Below are 18,177 nucleotides of genomic sequence, written 5' to 3'. Positions count from 1 at the left end.
CAAGCAAAAAGCAGAATTTCACCACCAAATGCTGTTCACGAAAATCAGCCATTGCAAAAACGACGATCACACAAAACAGTTGTCACTATAAACTCTGTCGAAACCAGTCCTCACCTTCTGAAGCAACGGTAGTCGGCTTATCGACTCAGGAATGTTAGCTCTATGCGGTCATAGCGGCAAAACGCGGTACTACAAAAGCTCTGCCCACAAAAAAATTAGTTCGGTTTCTTTTGGGTACCCCATCGTATTTTATAATGTAATAATTATCATGTATCCAATTTTACCAGTACTGCAGTTCAGTGGGGTGAATATGTTAATCATGTATTTGCCTGATGATGGCTCTAATAGCCGAAACATGTAGCCGAGCCAATCTTGGCCTTGACCTTGATATTGTTGTGTTGTGACGCATTTTAATAAAGAAATTGTATATTCACTAAATTCCTCAAAACTAACAGTTTTTAAGGTTATCTGGAAACATGGCTCCTTGTACATCAGATTCACATGTACAGTGAAAATGAAGAGTTAAAGGCCTCACACAAAAACCATTTAGTCAGACTAAAATATCAAAAGTAAGACAAACTAAAAAAATCAGAAGTCTAGATTACTGTTCTAGTATCTAAGGAACTGCTTACTTAACCAACAGAATCATGCTTAACATGTCTAGAAGCTACTGCTGCAGAACTCAAGTGTTAGAGGGGAGCTTCCCTAAACCATAGTTAAGGCTTCAGGTATCTTCTACGATGATTAGTACTGTAAAAAAGAGTGGGTTATGACTGTATAGGTACACACACACATTTTTAAAATTTCCAAACATCACACCCTCAGTAAGGGGCATAGCACAATCTAATACATCCCTGCAAGAAATTCCAGACCAATTCAGCATCCATGAATGAAGTTCCACATCCAGATTCCCGAGATTTAGGATGTACAAATGAAAGAAGGAAATGTTTCAGATTTAATTAATTTATTGGATTAAACTAGGAGAAGGTAGCTGATATATTTATAGTATTCAGATCTGTAGACAGATAACTGATGCACAAGTTTTGCTACTCAAAACTCTGTGACATCACCAATGTCCTTTCTCATTTTTCTATAAATAAGATTTGTAAATAATCTTTACTTATTCCCAATCAGCCAAAGGTGCTTGGCGTCTCTGCCCAGGGGAATAGGACATCACTTTCACGTTAATATCACTGCTTTGGCTAGAATTGTGTCTTTTGGAGCAAGATGAAGTGCTTTCATGAACTGCCACAGATGCTGAATTACTGCTGCTCTGTAATTTAGAACTTCCTGGTGACAAACTTTGGATGTCAGCTGAAGCATGAGCCTCCTGCTTCCCATGCCAGAAAGGGAAATATGATGTCAAATTTCCAAATTGGTTTTTTGGCAGCCCAATTAACCGTGACAGTGCTGAATCTCCCTGTTTACTCTTTGAATTTAGCTTTTTGCTTTTAATTTGTGGGGTTCTTGAAACAAAAACTTCTGCCTTGGTTCCAGAATCAGGTCCCAATGACCTCATGACCCCTGGCTTCAGCACAAGACGAGCAGTGACAGCTGATTCTGAATCCTCAAATCTTACTTCCTTTGGTGATGGCACATGCTCATTAAGCTCTTTGTGGCAGGTCAAAGCTTTGCTATTTCCATCGCATAACATTTGAGGTTCTTGGACTTCAGTCCAGTCTTCACCTTCTGATTCAGAGTTCTTTGGAGGAGGTGTTGGGGCAGGTCGTTTGTGGTAACGTCCAGCTCTACCATCCTTCCTCAAACTGCCCTGTGAACTAGATCTACTAGCTGGCTCTGGTGGGGATAGAGACTCAACAGACGTATAAGGAGAACCTCTCTGGTCCTGAAGAGGGTTCTCATCACTGTTTTCTACCTGCAAAATTTCATCAAGTCCATTAACACCAGCAGAAATTACAGAATTTGAATTTAGTTTTGAAGTGTCATGTTCAGCACTATGCATGATGCCAGTTGCTGATTTCTCTGTAGCTGCAAGCCCAAAATTTAAATCAGACTTATTATCATCATAATTATTTGAATGCTTGATGTCAGTGTCACATTTTGAATTTTGTGACTCTGAAGAGATGTCCGCCATTTTGTCTAGAGAGTGAAATTCTGCAGATGTAGGTGTGCGCCCAGATATACCTACTGCAGTCAGGGTTTCAGATACAGTATCATCTATCACATTATTAACTTCTTCTAGAAATGAAACTGAAGGCTCTTCTATTCCCACTGGTTTACTCACAACCTCTGAAAACCCTGATGTCATATCTAAAGCCTCTGCAACTTCTAGAGGTGTATGTGTTGGCTGTGCCAAACTGAAAGGTTTAACATCTTTCAGTGAATCAATGGCAACATCCATATTCTGTGTCTTCCCCTCCAAAGAATCAGAAAGAATATCTACCTTACCAGTGATTAGGTTTCTAGGTTCAGTCTCTGCATGCTGCAAAATTGCTGGTTCACATGGTAGATCTCTTACATTTATTATAGGGCTTTCCTTTTGGACAGGTATTTCATTTTTATTCTTTGTCAATGCTTCATCTTTGTTGGTTTCATCTGCATGAGCAGTGGAAGTTCCTAGTATGATGTTATTACTGGTTATGTTTAAATGTGACGTAAGGCATTCATTAGACAAAATTGGGCCTACAGAAGAGACAACTGTGTCAGGTATTAAACCATTTGCAGTTCTGTCTAACTGCAGCAATGTTACATCACAGGATAAAGAAGTTTCATGATATGATGTAGAGATAATGTCATCCTTCACTAATGAATCCAAAGGTTCAGTGAGCAAACATTCATTATCTGGAAGTTTAGATTCATCCGACTCTGCATCATATAACGGTGTATCTTCATCATCGGGTGAATCTGATTTTACATCAGAGTCATCTATGCACTGCTCCTGACTTGACATATCATTCAATTTGGATGGGACAGCAACTACTTGTTTCTGAGCTGAGGGATAAGAAAGCTCTAGAAATGGAAAGGGAGGTGCAGCTGATCTATTTACAGTAACAGTTATGGGAAATGGAACGGACATTGATGCATGAGAGGACAAGGAAGAAGATACATCATAGAAACACTCCTCTTGATAGCTGTAGTCTCCTTCATCACCTTGTATGTCCAAGAGTTCACTGTCCTTCAAACAAAAATAAAGAGAGCAAGAAAAAGAAAACATAGTTACTGCTGTGTGAACATCAAAATGTTCAAGCTGACATGATACAATAGGCACAGTTATATTTACTTGCCACTGCCTATCATATTGTACATACATACATATATATAATTGCTTAAAAATAACACACATCCAACACTTTAAACTATTACGGCTTTATAAGGTAAAACAAGTTCATTTTCCCAACAGTTAAAAGACATAAAATGGATGTTTTTGCTTCTTGGTTTATTTAAAATTCACTATCAACTGTGCAAATTACATAACATCGTTGAGGCGAGTAATGTGTGAAGATCTAACTCCTGTCCCCCATATATGTTCATTGCATGGTGTTTAAGAACAGACATTTTACTTTAGTAATTTACCGGTATATAACATAAAATGGCATCAGTCAGGAAAGCTATTGTGGGATTGTCGATATTCTAAATGACAACCATGTAGAACTGTAACAACTGTATATATTAAATTGTACAAATTGAATTTACAGAGTAGTTGCGAAGCTATGTGGAATGTTGAAAAGTTCACTGGTCCTCAAAGGGCAGTTTGTTCCACCACGAGTGCGCTAGCAGAATTTGCTCCTCCGTAGTAGGCGGAGTCTTACAGCCGTTCAGCTGGCCTGCCTGTCCGGTGATGTAGTGTTGTGCGTGCCGGTAGAAACGGCTGCCCACGGTCAGTTGCTGGAGTTGCGGCAGCTGCATGAGTAGCCTGGTTGCTGGAGACTTGCGGCAGCGACGTTACCGGCCTGGTAGCAGTGAAGAGCTAATGACTCTGACTACCGATCGCTCTGAACTGAATGTGATCACTGACAATTGCGAGCTTTGGGCTCCGCCTTTTATATCATGCTTGATGGGGGGAGCGAAACTTGCAGTTGCGATTGTGAGCACTGATTGGCCAGCAATGATGCGAAGGTGTGCTGGACGAGTGCTGTATAAATATGAGCGTAATGTCCGGCAATGTGATATTCACTTAGGAGTGAGTGTTGTCTGAAAGACCGGCGAAACAGCGTGTTATGTGGGGATATTCCCACACTATTCTCCAGTCCAAGCTTCCATAATGAAACCTCCCAAACATGAACAAGAGGTACTAACCACTATAAAATTACAATGTAGTACATAAGTCGGAAATGGAAAAATTCTAAACACAACAGAATCTGCAATTTAATGAATAAATGCTGTATAAGTGATAAATGTGGTGACCAATTTTCTAAGGTCCTGCATAACATGAGGATATTACAGTACATATTCAGTGTGAGATCACACCATCACTCAAATGTAGCATGACTGAAAAATTTATTTGAAAGCATCAATCTGAAAAGGGCTCAAGTAATCAGAAATGCGATATTTCAAGTTTTCATTGTTGTGAAAACTAAGAGGACTTCTGGGTTAAGACATCACAGTTTTGTTCACTGTTACCAAGATTTGGAGAAATCTGCTGTCTCCATCTTCAGGGTTGAATCCAGAAGACCATAATGTTACAAAAATAAAAAATTCTGATTCATTATTTGCTCTCTATTACCACAGAATTATGAGAGACCTATTATTGACATCAACATTACAATTACTCCCTGGAAACTAAAGTAACAAGAACTAAAATAATCATGTGGAAAGCTCAAATTATTTCAATCAACAAACGATTTCAAAGCAGTAAGAAGACTCACCTCAGATGCAGGCCCCCTCTTGGCAACAACACCGCCACGTGAACTCTTGGTCCGCATAGATCGTGTAGATCCTACAGAGGCTGTTCTGACCAGAGGTTCCCTGCTTGCTGCAAGTCCTTCAGATTTTGCTGCATGATGTCCAGCATATAGTGGCTCTGCACTAGAATATCCTGAACTTACATCCTCAGATGATCTGATATGACTGAAAACGTATGTAAGTTATATATGAAAACAGAACTTGCTGCTACTGTCCTGTCTCTCTCCTTAGCACTTTTAAGAACCACGATTAACTTTTAAAAATCCAGTGGTTCTTTGTAAATGTATCACTTTCTTTAACATAGTAAAACTCTGCACTCTACCCACAGAGTACATTCATGTTTCATACGGTTCTCACAGTATGCAGCATTTGCTTCCCTAAACAGCATTAACCAGGTGATCTTTTCAGCAGGGATGTAATGTATTTCCTGTGAGGTATGAACTGAATTTTTATATATCATGTAGAATAAATTCAGTCTTTGTAAGGTTAATGTTGCTACAGTTTCCTTGTTTAATTAGCAACACTTTGTCAACTACATAGGTTCTAAGGCACTGAGTGGTAGAATGATTATGAATGATAACTTGAGACTAAGGTTGAAGGATGTGGGAATGGCAAATTTTAAGGTACGTGTACAATCTCAGCAGGCAACTGCAGCTAGTAACTATAAACAAACAGAAAACTAGTACCTCTCAAGTCCATGACGTAATGAATATAAAGCCGGAGTGATAATCACGTCATGACATTCAGTGTGAGATTATTGTAACAGATATGATGATAATATTTAGGACACTTCTTACTTCTTTAAGTTAGCAATTTGCAAACGAGTATCTTCCTTGCCTTAAAATCAGTATTATGCACAACTACTATAGGAAGAACCTAAGTCATAAGAACACTAACACATGTACACAATGCTATGGGAAAAACTTTGGATATAGATGTGGACGCTATATGAAACAGACTATAGTAAATAGCTGGCTGGAAAGACATTTATTTGTTCTCTTGGAAACACCTTACACAGAGACCAGTAAGTGGCTGATATTAAATTTATAAAATATTTGTAGTTCCTTAAACACGTAAGTCCAGGAAAATGTTATGCAACTAGAAAGGCTTAACTACTTGTAAAAGTCTCTTTTCACACATTTGAGACTCTGTCTCACCTTGCTAGTGGATCACACAGATACTGAATCTTCAAAGCAGAAGGTATAACTAGCAAGAAACATAATGACTACTGGCCACACATGTTTTGTGTGGTTGGAGGGAAGTTGGACTTGTGTACTGTCACAAATAAATGTTAAGTATTCTATTGTTCTCTTGGTTGTTCATTTGCAGGTCAATATTAAATAATGGGGTGGATGCCTGACTTCACTTGCTATTACACAAGTGACTCACAATGCCATCCTATTTCACATCAGTATCTGCCCCAGGCTCATGCTGTTAATGAAATGTGATATTTATGGTTCAGTTATGGACTTCTAGGTTGATAAATGTTACATTTTATCTTAATAGGATATGCAAATAAAAACTAACAATGATTATGACATGTGAATCTACATGGATACGAGAGGAAGCAGTCATGGCCTACATGATAGTGTCCTGGAATCTGCTTAGAGGAACCGAATAAAAAAAAACTTGATGAGCTTTGAGGTTTCCATGGCAATAAAATTTAAAGAATGTCGTCCTGTGGCATCCATCTTAAGGACATAACTTCTACCTTGAAGAGCTAGGCAGCAAGTTCCTCATATGTTTTCGTAACCATCTACAGAATACCACAATCTTAAGAAGAAAATATCAGCTAGGAAAGCTAAATCACATCATTGAGATTCAAACAGTACCTCTCACATACAAGTCAGATGTTACCAAAGAGGTAAACATGTTCAGAAATACATCTATCTGCAGATCATAGCAGATGATACAATGAAAATCCTTTCATGAGACAGAGACCTGCTTTGATCTTCTTATCAAAACAACACATATTTTGCCCTCGAGTGAAAAGACATTTCTGTGAGCTAAGGAAAAAATACACAACTAAAAGCAGAATAATTCTATGATTTACAACATGAAACATGTATGAGGTGAAATTATCATCTTCCATATTCTATATGGTGACCTCATCTTGGGGCAGTAAACATGCCAATATGATGGGTGATCAAATTATGTAGTATTCACAGCATGTACACGTAAGAGAAGTATAGTTTCTTGGGGTGGGGTGAGACTGAGTCTACTTGGTATGTCGGCCACTATCTGGCCTACTTTACCAGCCCCAAATGATAGATGATGAATGTGGAGCTATCGATGGAATGAGAATTGGCAGGAGATACCAAAGTACTTGGAGAAAACCTGCCCCGTGCCACTCTGCCCACCACAAATCCCACATGACCTGACCTGGGTTCGAACCCAGGCCGTCACAGTGGGAAGCTGGCAACTAACCACTCGAGCTATGGCACAGCCTTTAAGAGAAGTATAAGTGTGATAAAGGAATAAACAGGAACAGACCTTCCATAGATCATCTCCTGACCAGATCTGGGTTACATACAGACTCACTTGCAACACACTTGATTGTCTGAATGACTAGGCAAGGTAAAGTTGTCCTCCTGCTTAACAAATTAAGCACTACACCATGAAGGCATATGGGGGAGTGGATTATAGATCCACATTTTCTTGACCTTGAGCACTAGCTTGAGGTGAGTGGTCAGCTTCATGACCCAGTCGCTTTAGTCCCAAGAGCCCCTAGTACCCATTCGATAGGAGGTCAGGTGGACCCCAGAGCTGGTCTGGACAATGTGGAGAACAAAGAATTCTTGACCCTACTGGATCTCGAATTCCGACCCCTTGGGTGTCCAGCCTGTAGCCAACTGGGTATGTAAGAAAAGAGACTTATCTTACCTGAGTGGAATGCTCGGTTCCCTTGGTCGAGTGCTACCATGTTGCCGGACATCCACATCTACTTCTGGAAAGTACATCTCCATCCTGCTTGAACCAGAAGCTGAACGGCGGGGACTATAACCCCTAGGCTTCAACATTCGTGGATCTTCAACAAAACACAAATAATTGTGAAATCTGAGATTCTCATGGGGGTAAATATTAAAGTCACAGTCTTCTGACTATGATGCTGTCTAATCTGGTTCAGTTATAGCTATCTACAGGGACACACGGAAAGGATAATCTCATCTCACATCACATAATTCTTGAAGCTGATTCTGTACTATTAAGAAACCTAAAAAAACAACTTAGCCTACCTCTATTTCCTTTCACTGAAATACAGAAGACAGTCATTCACTCAATCAAGTAATATTACTCACCTAAGCCATCTGTTTCCTCCATATCATCTTCATCTGAGACATTCTGAAGGGCCTTGGTATTGCAATTCATGTCAGATTCCTTGTCTGAGGAGAGGTCACTGAGACTATAGCTCCTGCGAATTTGATTGACCAATCCCCCTCCACCCTACAATTAAAGAACACAATACTGTCAAAGTAAATTACAACACAATGTGTAAACATTAAGTCATATTTATTTCTTGATATTTAATTATTAGATATACCACCATCATAAGATTCCCTGTAATTTTTTTCCAATATCATTATTGTCCTAATAATATTATTACCTCTAGTGCCACGTTAAAAGAAAAGCTTATAATATGAATATTTAAACTGGCCAACATGTTGTATCAAGAATGTTCGTGCAGAAACAAGGAACAATATGACCACATGCATATCTGTGTTGGGACTCATCAGTGCAGCATGTAATGATCTAGACTTCACTTGAAACATCATAACAGCTGATGAAACCTGGAATATCCTTTATGATTCCTAAGTAAATGATATGCCTCAAAATGGCTTTCCCACATGAAAGGCAAGATCAACTTCAGAATACTGTATAATTACTTTTGGAGGCACATAACCTACATCTGGATAATACTGAATACAATCCACAAATCAGCAATATCAGTATCATTAGTAATTTCTGAAACGGTCATCATGTACTCCAACCTCCATGCACAGCTCCATTTGACATTTACCATCCAGTGGGCACATAGTAATGAGGTTTTAACACTACCAAACATAATAAAATCCACTGATCTCCTGTGAAGCACTAGAGGATAACAGGTATAGAGATGGCATTCTGAACATATTTTTCTTTTAAAATCTTGATGTGCACTTTCTCATGATTATGACACATTCCTCTCTTTTATATCATACATACATGGTGTGATCAGCTAGTTTTTACACTGGCCATAATACAGCATTACTGAAGTTGGGACAAAACTTCTCTGCTAGGTCAAGGTAGAGTAGAATCTGCTATGTCAATTTCTGTTGCTTTCATAGTTTTAGCTTAGCTTGTATCATCCTGAAGTAACACTTTGTAAAGTGAGGTTGCGTGTAATGCCACCTGAAATTTGAGTTTTATTAAAGAATGGCAGGCTTCAAAGAGCATCATGTGTGCATCAAGTTTTGCTTCAAACCAGGCAAACCTGCCATAAAAATTTACAAAATATTACAACTTTTATTAATAAAAACGAGCTAAACTCAAACACTGGATTGGTTTTCCAAGTTCAAAGGAAGAGTGAAATCAGTTAATGATGCTGAGTAATCATAATATCCAACCATCATCAAAGTGGATAAAAATGTCATGTGAATCAAGGAACTTCATGAAAATAGGTCACCATCCATGATTTGGCTAATGAGATAGAAATTTAATTCAGATTACGCCACAGAATTCTGACACAAAATCAGCACGCAAGAAACTGCATAAAATGTGTGCCTCATCCGCTGATCGAAATTCCCAGGGTTTTTTTCCCCCCATTTTTCCAAAACTCAACTGGCAATGAAGGGAGAAATATTGTGACACCATCATGATTCAAGAGCTCAATACACTGGCCTTTGCAAATTCTATATCAAACTGAACTATTCAAAGGGGACATCATGGAATAAGGACTAAATGTAGTTATCACAGAAAAAAGAATACAATGTAAGTTATTTCATAATACCATGTATATGAGAAAAATAAATATAGCTTTGTGCTTAATTAATATACCACAATATAAAAGCACACAAAGAAAAACTAACACTTAATGTATTGAACACCCATACAAAATTAACAACTGAATGGCAGTCTTATATGTAAATGGCTGCAGCAGTGCTAATTTCCTTGATATGGTTCCCGCTTTCTAAAGTTTGACTACAATCTGTTATGGCTGCCCACTTCTTACTTGGCCTTTTATTACTTCTTCTGTGAGATGTAAGAAGTATGATGCATACCTTAGAATATTATATAGTGTACCCCCTTTCATAACCAATCACAATGGCTGCATGGTCTAAGGCATGAAATTTCTTTGCCTGCTTGAACACTGGGATCATGGGTTTGAATCCCATTCAATGCATGGATGTTTGTCTATGTTTATTCTGTGTTTATGTAAGGTAGCATCCTTGGGATGAGCTGATCCCCTGTCCAAGGTGTCCTACCGACTGTCTAAGATCAAGAAACTGAAGTGAAACGAGTGTTTCACAGATGCCCTATGCTCCAAGATGGAGCAATAGGGAAAAAGACAGAGAGGAAGACCTCCTTCATAAAGAACAGGCTCAGACAACTGTGTTATGAGAGTGTAAGAAGTACTTTGGAAGGGACAGATTGTACATTCTTAATTATAAATATTAATTCATGACTATATTGCTATTCTACTTGATATGGAAGAATTGTTACTACAAAGATGTGGGTTCCAATTCCATTAAATTTATTTAGTAATTTAAGTCATGAATAAACTCCTTTCAGTATATACTGGACAAGAGTTTTCCATTCCCCATATGTGCTCCAGCTACAACATACACGCTGCCACCTGCTGGAAGGACTGGAGTGTTGTCCTGGACTGCCTTGTCTTGACGAGAGTCCTGCATTTGGCAAAGGCAGAAGAAACAACTCCTGATATATATAAGAGCGCAATATGATAGGATTATATTTACTTCAGATGACAGAGGGATGAATACTAGCAGTGAGTGCTTACTGCTTAACATGGATTCTGAATCATGGGAAGGCTTAGCATTTCTTACACATAGATTCTTCACACTTTTTCAAGGTAAGGCATAATGAAAAGCTAACATAAGATGAGAACTGGTCCCAATCAGAGCCCTTTGTCCTTTCCTGCGCACCAATTTCTGATAAATAAAAATGAGAAAGTGACAGTAATTCATCTGGCCTTAAAACCCATGAATTTTGAAGCAAAATTGACATGTGCAAAACTACTATGAAGTGACTGCTGGAAAACCTGCTTTCTTTGGTTGCTAGTACAATGTAATGGACTTCCACTATCTTTTACCTAAACTAACTTCAGGCGCCAAGCAAGATGGCTCAAATATTAATGCTTCTGACTTGTATTCAGGACATTCTTGCTTTGAATCTTGGCTGGGAAACAGACTATTCTGAGTTTTTTTTTGTGGTTTTTCACAGTCCCTCAAGGAAAATTATAGGACAGTACCTCTAATCATGAAACTACTCTTTCCTTCTATAGCCATTCCAATTCATTATGAATTAATCAACCTACCATTTTACGTTATATATCCTAAGCTACTGGCAGTGCAATTAAATAAGTCCCAAATACATAAAATAAAATTCTAGGTTCCTAATGGAAAGAAAATGGGTGGCTTCCACGGAAAACTAGTCTCAGAAAAATAAAATGATGAATACATAGATCTACTGTCATATTTAGCAAATTGGTAAACAGAATATTTCAAAATGATTAAAAATTAGATTCATATAATCAGAAGGATGGGAGAACAAAAATCAATAATGCAAATGCAATCATTTGGTATGGATATACTAGTTTAAAATATATAAAACTTTGGTATTTGGGAATAAGCATTGTTAAATGTTTTCTGTTTTTGCAGATACTGCAGTTGCCATCTTGAGAGTTAATGTCTCTGTGGGAGGTTTCTTCATCACCTTCTTTCCTATCTGTCTGTCTACTAATAATTTTTTCATAACCTCTTTTCTTAGAAAAATGACCACTGAAAACTTCTTCAGCACTTCTTTTCCTAACAACATGGTTACTATAACGTTTTCCATCAGCTCTTTGCCTTACTACATGGTTGCTTAAAAGTTTTTCCATTACCCCTTGCCATAGAAATGGGGTCATTGAAACATTTCCATCACCTGTTTCCAGGACCACCTGGTCTACAAAAATGTTTCAATATTTCATAACCTTCTTTCATTCATCATTTGGCTGCTTCCTATTGGATAGCATCCTGTGCCTACATATCATCCAATCATGCCTTCCCTTCCCACTCATCCACTCATTGCCTACTGCTAACTCTACAAAAGGGGGCAACAACCCCCCCCCCCTTGAGATATTCACCCTGAAGGCAGCAACTGCAATGACTGCCATAACACTGAAAAATCCTCTATATCTGCTGTGGCTTATTCCCAGATGCAAAGGTTATACATTCAATTTCAACCAAGAAAACCTAATGACAAGATTTACAATATGTTTCATGTCAATTTCAATATCTTTTGGCTTTATGGAAAAACATATATGAAACTTTAAAATAAGATCAGATGAAAGGTTTAGTATCTGATTTTGCTCTTTAGACTGAGGAAACTTTCAGATTGTCACTGCCTTAGCTGAACAAATTAAATTAAAAATCTCACTGAAATAGGTGTGAAAGATGGAAGAAGAAAATATAATGCTAAATTCAAAACAAGATTTACATTTTGTGTTTGGTATTCCATTGATACATGATATATATGCAATTTTAGCCATTCTTCCATCCATCATATAAGAAACAGACCATTTTTAACAAATGTCTAATTTGCAATCAGCAAATGATAGTGAATACAACATGGCGTTCGATGGAACATTTACTCTGGCATGAAGCTAACTATCTGGATGGGAAATTTTTAATGCTGAATCATGAGGTATGGACACATTAAATTAACCACTTACAGAAAGATAAAACTTCTAAGATCACATACAAGTCTAATACAACAATAACAAAACTGCTAATGTTTTACATGACAGTTACTACATACCACAGAGCAGCAAATCACAAAATATTTTAAAACACATTTACAAGTAGCAAGTTTGTATGAAATCATTCAAAAACACAGTTATGTTAAAAGCTAATGAAATTCTATTTATGAACTAATTTCACAAATTACATTCAAACTAAAATATAGATTAATTAAAACTAATAACTTCTTTAAATTAGAATAATTTTATAAACGCTTTACTTACTGTACATGGAAATTGTCAATCAGGATGAGAATACACAAGAACTTTGTTACTTCTTTAAAAAATTATCATTCACTGCAGATGAGTGTATAATGGAACAAAATACATCAATAAACATCAGCAGACAGAATGTTTTTCATACTATTATAACAATTTGCCAATTGTCTTTCATAATGTCTGTTAAATGCATATTAGCAACTATCTATCAAGGAATGTGTAGAGGGAAAACTAAATATGGCACATGTAATTGCTTCTTGCACAATTTTGTCTATCAAGCTAATAATGGTAAAAGAATAAAGCTATCCCTGTAATGGGGCATGTGGCAATATAGTTGGTTGAGGCACTATGCTACAAGCCAGAAGGTCACGGGTTTGATTCCCAATAAGGTCATTGAATTTTTCAACTGATCTAATCCTTCCAGCCGCAATGTCTAGAAAATGTGGGAGCCTCAGCATCTCACAACCCCATGGGCCTCTAGGGCCTGTTACAGGGATAGCTTTACCATTTTTATCCCTGTAACAGGCCATGGAGGCCCACACAGTTGTGAGACATTGAGACTCCCACATTTTCTAGACAGGTAGCTCACAGATGGCAGTGAGTTTGTCAGCCTTATGTGCCAGCCGCCCTTCATCCCCAGGAAGATTCCTGGTACTCATTTCTGTTAAGAGGCTGAGTCAACACCAGGGCCATAGTGCAGCTGGAAGGATCAGATAAATAAAAAATCCAATGACCTCATTGTGAATGGAATCCACAACCTGCCAGTTTGTAGCATAGTGCCTCAACCAACTATGCTACCGCTTGCCATTATCAAGCTAATACAGGGCATTTCATGTAAATATGAAATTCTTAAAAACGTTCTGATGAAAACTGGAACTACAAATAAATACCATTCAATAACACACCCAAACTTGCCACAAGATTCTAAGAAATCATATATTAAAAGAAAACCATATTACACATGCCAGCACATTATTCACATACCATTCCACAATTTCTCTCACTCCATTTAAATATAAGTCTTTTTATAGGTCAGTCTTTCTGTTTTGAGCTAGTATCCCAACATCCTACATACTGGGAGGTTACCGGTTCTTATCCTCTATACAGGTCAGAGTTTATGAGATCTACTGAGTAACATTTGTGTTCCTGAGCTTCCTTGCTTTCCTACTACGTGTCGTGGGACGGCATTCAGGGGTGAAGGGAGAAGATTTTGCTGTATGTTTCTCAAGGGGCATATGCTTAGATGGAACATAGGTGAAATCTTCTTCATCTGAGATTTCAGAAGGAGCAGGTTCCTCAGAATATGTTCTGTTGTCTGTTTCACTCTCAGATCTGGCACACTGCTTGGCTCCATCTTCCTCAGTGTTGCCCCCCATCAAGCCCTCCTCACTAGGTGCAGATGAAGTGTGGAAGCAAGACCTGGAGGCCACTGACATGTCTGACCGGCTAGGGTGTGCTAATGGGAAGTTGCTATGTGATGATATGGATGACAAGTTAAGGTTCTAGGTCCCAGGAGAGAGGAGAAGAAAATTAAACAAGCTCAATCAGTTATTTGATTCAGGAAAAATAAGCAAAAGCAAACAAGCAACCAAACCAGGCAGAACAAAATATGGGACACAAAATTAGGTCCATACACTCTTGTTCAACCATAATACAAGCTATGTACCTGATTGCTTTTATACTGTTCTTCAAGAAACACAGCATGTATAAGAAACTGATTCACTAGTACAAAATGAAATCAAGGAAAAGACTCAAAATAATATTAACAATAATTCTCATCAATAAAGTAATATGGTAACCCTCAATTCACAGAAAATTGTGCTGCACATCAAAAATACAGAGATGTGTAGGTGAAGTATAATTTACAGATTTAGTTCAATACTGTATTCATGAATGATAAAAATGAGACATGTATCTATATTTTTTACAACAGTTTGTAAAATATCTGTATTCTGTAGGAACCATTACTGGTTCAGGTAATAAAAACCGAAACAAAAATCAAATCACAGGTTTTCATACCAAAAATTAGCTTGTACTTCCTTTTGTAGAGCACTCATAATTTTCTTACTTATGATAATTTTCAAACACAATGTGCTCCATTTTCAGCAAATAACATGTGGTTGAATAAGACTGCAAAGTTACTACCTCAAAGGATACACTGAACATTAAACAAATATTATAAACAAAGTCTGTCTTCAAAATAAGGCGTGTATTTTTGTTAAAATTATTCTTTATACTATCAATGTATGTTAAGCTTTCAGATCTTCATAGGAGTGAGTTTCAGATTGCAATCCCCTGGGTTGTGGCACTGTGTCCCCACACTGCAGATGAATATCAACATTTCAGAAGAACATGCTGCATGTGTCTCCAGGGTTGAAGTGAATCAAGACAGCAAATTCCTCTAAAACGCTGGTATCCACCAACAACACTACATGGTGTCACAACACAGATGACCACAATCTTAAAATATAAGTAAAGTTTAGTGGAGTGAAATTCCAGTTCTACTTTCAGTATTGGTCAAATTACAGATGTCATTAAGGTAAAAATTATAATATCACTGCTTTAAACAACATACATATGTGAGGATACAAGCAAAACTGTCAGTGGTAGAGGTGTAAATGCAACTGTATGTCACTAAACATAATGTGCAAGAGGTGACAAGTGTTATAAAAACAACATGCAATATGTTAGGAATATAAGGTCATGTACTCGTAGAAATGCATATGCCATGCTGATACATTAAACATGAGAATAGTGAGTATATTCCACTCAAGCTTGCAGCATCAACACAAACCCTTTCTATTAGCATCATTAAATGCACTGAATTCATGCCAGCATTCCTACCAGTTGATTAAGAGGATAAAGACAAACTCAAACGTGTTATTCAAGCTAACAAACAAGGTTAAAAAACAGCTTACTGGACCTTTAAAAAGAAAAGAATGTGCACCTGCTGTTACATTCATATAAAGAATGATTGAATTTTGTGATGAATATATAACTGTTCACAGGATGTACTATGAAATCATATCTTGCCTACTGAAGCATATCCAATAAGCCCTCAATGGAGAGTTCTCATCTGTGACATGTATATACTAGTATTCCCAAATAGTTACAAGTTTTAACTTCAGCAGAAATTCCAGTGATAGGCTAACGACAATGGCTGGCACAAGGAATCTGCAGTTTTACTGTGGACTAAACATAGTGGGAACCCAGTAACTACTGAATTCTCAGAGCTCAAACTTTTTTGAAGGCAAGAACATGCAAAAGATTGACCTGGAACTAGGTGGTCTCAAACTAAGGCGTCTTGCATAAGTGTCCATGTAGGTATGTAACATATAAAAATTATAAAAATATGATTCTAAAAAAGTGACAAAATGACATTTTAAGAAGGTGCTAGGCAACTGGTACATGTGATGGATCTCGTGTCTTCTTTCTTGAAGGGAAAGTGCCAGTACTTAGATATGATAAGGGATGAAGCAATATAATTTTAATTTCATGACAAATGTAAATCTTCAAGATGTCAAAAAAGGTGCCATCAAAAATCTGGGAGTTAAAATAAAAATCACAACCTTATCTTAATCTCCTTTAGTCCTCCATTTTTAACAGGGTTTTCCTTCTTTTCATCAAAAAAAGGGGGGACTTAAGTATGATGTGACACTGCCTGGGATATACCCATAATGACAACACCACAGAATTATAAATTTTCGTATCAACAGCACTGACTTCAAATCTAAAATAACTAAATAAAATATCATGGTAAATTTAAGTACATAATATTCCTCTAACCACTAAGATGATGCAAATAAAACATGAGTAGCACAAGAGGTATATGCAGTGTGACCAGAACTGAAATACAGGGATTCAAAGGAAATACAAAATAGGATTTAAGAACATACATGGACTGTACTTTACTGTTCACCACGATAACATCAGGGAAAGCAAGGCAAATTAAAATTCATGACCTACACATAAAAATGGCACAAAATAAAATTTCTGGTATTCAAGAAAAAAATACATCTTCTAAATAATTAAAAAAGAAAACCCAAAATTCTGAATACTTACTTTCTGAATTACAGGGGCACAAGTATGAATTTCTGGTTGTTCTTTTTTCACAGTGTCAAAAACAAAATGTGGTAATTTTGACTCCCCTTTGTACTCAGTAAAATGATAGATGTATATGTAAAGTGCAATAAAAAGAAAAAAAGAAATAAAGAAAATGTTCATTAACAAACGTAGATAAGCCTGAACCCACAAGGAATGAAGTTATAAATTTGTGAGTTCTCCTAATGTTTACCATTTAACAGCCAATTTTTTAATTGCCGTCTTTTACAATATATAGTGTGTATATTTCTGTATATCTATTTATGTAGCTCTGTTATACTCTTGTGCTGTCTTCTACAAAGATTCACTGAGGTTATGGCACATTAAAAGCACTGTTTACAATTTCAGCCACACTGTGGCCCTCGGGTCAACTCAGCCTCTAACAGAAATGAATACCAGGAATATTCTTGAGGGTAAAGGGCTGGTGGCACATAAGGCTGACAATCTTACCGCCATCTATGAGCCGACTGTCTAGAAAATGTGGGAACCTCAACATCTCACAACCTTATGAGCCTCCATGACCTGTTACAGGGACACCTTTACTTTACAACATACTTTCATTTTCCCTGACTATACTGGTTGTGTAATATCTCACTCCTTTTTCCAGTCATACAATGATTGAGGTAGCAGAATGTTAGAACATTTGACTAGCTTTCAGGAGGCATCACATTAAATCCAGCCACCAACCAGATATCCTGACAGGCTTCTTGCTGTTGCCCTCAGTTTCTCCAAATGAAATACATGACAGTACCTTAACAACAGACCTCCATCATTTCTGCTCTTTCCTTTCCAATTCTTGATTATAAAAATCACCCTCTCATCTCACATGATGCTAATAGCCTCTGCAGTTTATACAAAGAAGTCAGCAGCTAACATATCTATTAACCATGCTCAGAGACATTAATAACCTTTTATCAAATTCAACAGAAGCAATAAACCAGAAACTGGATACTGTTTACTTTCAGTGGTAAAGAACATAGCCATACTTGTCTTAT

General features: G+C 37.4%; 1 protein-coding gene across 3 annotated transcripts in view; it reads right to left on the bottom strand.

Annotated features, from left to right (window-relative positions):
* The window catches only part of LOC111864597, a 45,780-nt gene that overhangs the window by 6,779 nt on the left and 20,824 nt on the right, over positions 1 to 18,177 (bottom strand). The window contains exons 5-8 of one of the 3 annotated variants that reach the window (XM_033751492.1): positions 8,163 to 8,307; positions 7,747 to 7,894; positions 4,827 to 5,028; positions 1,687 to 3,136 (exon numbers count right to left, since the gene is read on the bottom strand). In XM_033751492.1, the coding sequence (XP_033607383.1) occupies positions 1,687 to 3,136; positions 4,827 to 5,028; positions 7,747 to 7,894; positions 8,163 to 8,307 (1,945 nt within the window). Of the gene's footprint in view, positions 1 to 454; positions 3,137 to 4,826; positions 5,029 to 7,746; positions 7,895 to 8,162; positions 8,308 to 18,177 lie in introns of those variants that run through there. The other 2 variants (XM_023851949.2, XM_033751491.1) reach the window with 2 other exon arrangements.

Source organism: Cryptotermes secundus, unplaced genomic scaffold, assembly GCF_002891405.2.
Source record: "Cryptotermes secundus unplaced genomic scaffold, Csec_1.0 scaffold7, whole genome shotgun sequence".
Taxonomy (NCBI): Eukaryota; Metazoa; Arthropoda; class Insecta; order Blattodea; family Kalotermitidae; genus Cryptotermes; species Cryptotermes secundus.
This window is presented reverse-complemented; position numbering and strand designations above follow the sequence as displayed.